General features: G+C 46.1%; 1 protein-coding gene across 1 annotated transcript; it reads right to left on the reverse strand.

The window, feature by feature from the left end:
* Positions 1 to 3139: 3139 nt before the first annotated feature.
* LOC123254822 (metal transporter CNNM3-like) lies at positions 3140 to 4072 on the reverse strand (the record flags this gene model as incomplete). The annotated part of the gene is made up of 1 exon (XM_044683740.1): positions 3140 to 4072. A coding segment is annotated over one exon (933 nt), but the record flags the coding sequence as incomplete, so codon positions are not given.
* Between the last annotated feature and the right edge of the window lie 5 nt (positions 4073 to 4077).

The following is a 4077-nucleotide window of genomic DNA, read 5'->3' on the forward strand; positions in this document are numbered from 1 at the left end:
TATATATATATAACACACAAAATCCTCCAATTTCTCTAACTTCCTATTCCTCTTCAATTCTGCCACAATTCCTTTTTGGAAACAAGAATGCCCTCGCCCCCCTGGAAAATGCTACAACTTTGAGGCTGGGACCGGCTCCCCTAGAGCTCTCCTATCATCATTTGGTAAGTTTTAGCTCCTAGACCCCAAGCATACCACAGCAAACAACTCATCACTGCTCAATTTCATGAAATTGAGTTGTTGGTGACAGCAGACAGAAAGACGTTTCACTAAAACTAAAGGCATTCACATAGGAATACCCCCATGGCCACGATTTTAAATTAGTTGGTTTCTCCCTTCACACCCCAAGAGAGTCTAAGCTTCAGATGAGAGAGAAAGCACAAGGGAAGAAATACTCTTCATAAAATTAGTACTAAATCAAATTTTTTAAAAGTAGAGTGATAGGGGGCAGCTGGGTAGCTCAGTGGATTGAGAGCCAGGCTAGAGACAGGAGGTCCTAGGTTCAAATCCAGCCTCAGACACTTCCCAGCTGTGTGACCCTGGGCAAGTCACTTGACCCCCATTGCCAACCCTTACCAATCTTCCACCTATAAGTCAATACACAGAAGTTATGGGTTTAAAATTAAAAACAAAAAACAAACAAACAAAAAAAAAAAAAGTAGAGTGATATGGGGCAGCTGGGTAGCTCAGTGGATAGAGAGCCAGACCTGGAACCAGGAATACCTAGGTTCAAATCTGACCTCAGACACTTCTAGCTTGTGACTCTGGGCAAGTCACTTCATCCCCATTGCCTAGACCTTACTATTCTTCAGTCTTAGAATCTATTCTTAGTATCAATTCTAAGAGAAAATAAGGGTTAAAAAAAGTGACATATCAAAGTACATTATGAATAAGTATAATGTGATAACTGAACAGAAAAATCAGGATTTTGTTGCATATGGAGGAATCAGAACACCTTTTCTGATTCTCATAGTCTGAACTCCTTGCTCACTCCCAAGTTTATACAGTTGGTTTATGGTCTATCAGTCTAGGAACTTATGGCATAAACCCATTCAGTGGCCTGAGGCTTAATTGTCACTCTGAATCTCAAAAGTGCCACTCACCTGTTCTCTGTAGGAATAACACCCCCAAATTAGCCAGAAGCCCTAATGAATCTATCAACAGATCTCAGGATCTTAGATTGAGAGTTCAAAGGAGCCACAGAGGCCAATGATCCACCCCCTTCTTTTCTCGGATGAAGAAGCTAGGGCCCAAAGAAGTTAAATGACTTGCCCAAGGAACTCAAGTAGTGTCAGGTGGGATTTGAACCCAGGTCCCTCAGTCTCTAGAGTTGGGGCTCATTCTAGCTGTACTGCACTCTCACCCTTTTAACCCTGAGGTGATCTACTCATAAAACCTGCTAACATATATTGGCAATCGAATCTAAGGAAACAGGCCATCATGCACCCTGCATTTCTCAGGGATTCTGACAAGTTTAAATTTAATTCTCAAAGAAAAACACAGGTAAGTAGGGGGGCTGTAATCTGGAAAGACAGGAAGGTGCTGCACCAGGGTAACATCATTGTACTTAGGGTTAGAAAATAAAAACTATAGTGATATTATTAGTGAAATTGCTTTAAATAAAGAAAAATAAAAGTTTTTTATTCTTTAGAAAACTAAAGAGGCCAGTTGGATGGCTCAGTGGGTTGAAAGCTAGGCCTAGAGACAGGAGGTTCTAGGTTCAAATCTGGCCTCAGACACTTCCTAGCTGTGTGACCCTGGGCAAGTCCCTTAACCCCCATTGCCTAGCCCTTACCACTCTTCTGCCTAAGAACCAATAATACACAGTACTGACTCCAAGACGGAAGATAAGGGTTTAAAAAAAAAAAAAAAGAAAACTAAGGATTGTTAATTTATCCTGGATGAACAAGACAAAGCAGGCAGCAGAGGCAGCCAAATGGCAAAGAGCACAGAGAGAGTTGGACTTAAAGAGTCAGAAAGACCTGACTTCAGACATTTAGCTGACCTAGCTGTGTGAGCCCAGGCAAGTCACATACAAGGTACCTCAGTTTTCCAGCTAGTAAAATGGAGATAATAAAAATAGTACCTACTTCTCAAGGTGGTAGAGACCAAATCTACTCTAAAACTAAATAAATTAGGTAACTTTGTAAACACTATATAAATCTTTGCTATTTTTATTATTACAGGCCTTGAATTGCCTCAAAAATTCCCTTAGAAACTTAAAGATAAACAGATAAGTGCGATCCCTCTCCTCAAGGGTAGGGGGAACTTTAAATTCAAACTAGTTTTGTTCTACTCCCAGTTAGTTAAGAAATCCTGCAGGATTCTGGATGAACAAATAGGTCTAAGCTAACAGGGAAAAGAAGAGAGGAAGGAAAAAGAATACTAGGTCCCTTTAATGTAGAGATGTATGGTATGGGGGTCAACATAGAATCAAGCAATTGAGAATTTCACAAAGTAAACTAAGATAGGTGTCCTGGAAAGAGCACTAGATTTGAAGTCAGGAGGACTAAATTCAAATCCCAAGTCTGCCCACTCATTAATTGTGTCACTTTGGGTAAATCTCTTTACCTCCTTTGGTTTGGATTCCTCTGCTCTAAAACAGAGAGCCCACAATAGTTGATTTCTAAAGCTTTCAAATCTATGACCATTCAGGGACCACATTAAGACCACTAGTTCCCCTGTGTCTCTGTTGACTAAGGTCTTTAATGAGTTTTATCACTAAGGTCCTGTGCTTTCTTTATAAGATCCAGAGATGGTGATTTGCCCAAGGTTCTTAGACCCCCAGCTCTAAGCTTCCCACCAGATCTCAGAGTCCTGCCTTCAGCTGGACATTCTCATCAAATTTATTTTCAAAAGGAACCAGGTTGTGAATCAGCTACAGACCAGAAAGGATGCTAGATTTGGAGACAGAGGATTTGGGCTCAAATTCTAGCTATGTCACCTGTGTGATTTAGATTCCTCATCTGTAAATTGGGGTGGGTTGAGGGTCAGAACTAGAAGACCTCTGAAGTCCATTTCATCAAAATCCTATGAATACACAAATACATTCAGAACAGGATTTATCCTTCTTGAATCCCTGACCCCCAACCTACTCGACCTTTTCTGAGTGTCCCATTCAAATCTCTCCTCCAGTTCCCTACAGGAAGATGCCATGACTCCTGAAATGGCAGTACCATTTACCTCGTTTAAATTCCTCCAGGACAGCATCCAGCTTGGTGTCATTGAAGACAAAGTGGAGTGGGTGGTTGTAGAATCGGATAATGGTGCTGAGTGGAGTGCAGTCCTCCGGGTCCACTAAGGCTAAATCCTTGAGGTAGAGCATGTCGACGATATTGGAGCGTTCTTCCTCATACACTGGGATGCGGGTGTAGCCGCTCTGCATGATGGTGGACATGACCCTGAAGTCCAACACGGCCGAAGCATCCAGCATGAAACAATCCTTCAGAGGGGTAAGCACGTCCTCTACCGTTTTGCACCGCAAGGCCCCCTTACTGAACTCTTCCCTCACGAACTCGTTGTAGGGATCAGTGCCACGGGCCAGATCCACCACACGCTCCCGCAGTCGCCCGCCTTCCGGGCGCAGGGCGAGCTCCAGCAGCTTGCCCACGGGCAAGGCCACAGGGAAAGTGAGCAGGACAGCCAGGCGGGTGAGCCCCAATGCGCGCGGGGCCAGGCTCAGGCCCCATCGGCCGCTGATGGCCGCAGGCGCCACCTCGCCCACCAGGTAGACGAGGCCCGCACTGCCCAACACGGCGGGCACAGCTCTCTGACCCACGGCTCGATAGAGAAGCACGGCGAGTGCGGCCTGTGCCAAACTGGCCAGCAGCAACAGGGCGCACAGGGCGAAGCTTCCCCAGCGCCGCAGGGGCTCCAGGCGCCGCGCGGCCGCCCGCTCCGCCTCCGAGCCGCTCTCGCGCAGCACCTGTACCTCGGCGGGCTCCAGGGCCAGAGCGCTAAGTTGCAGTCCCCTGGCTAGCGCCGCCAGCCCTAGCAGCGCGGCCGCCAGGAGGCCCAAAGCCCAGGGCAGCAGTGGCGCCTCCTCAACTGCGAGCGAGTGCCCCTCCGCTGCAGGCG

This window comes from Gracilinanus agilis, unplaced genomic scaffold (assembly GCF_016433145.1).
Source record: "Gracilinanus agilis isolate LMUSP501 unplaced genomic scaffold, AgileGrace unplaced_scaffold33382, whole genome shotgun sequence".
Classification (NCBI taxonomy): domain Eukaryota; kingdom Metazoa; phylum Chordata; class Mammalia; order Didelphimorphia; family Didelphidae; genus Gracilinanus; species Gracilinanus agilis.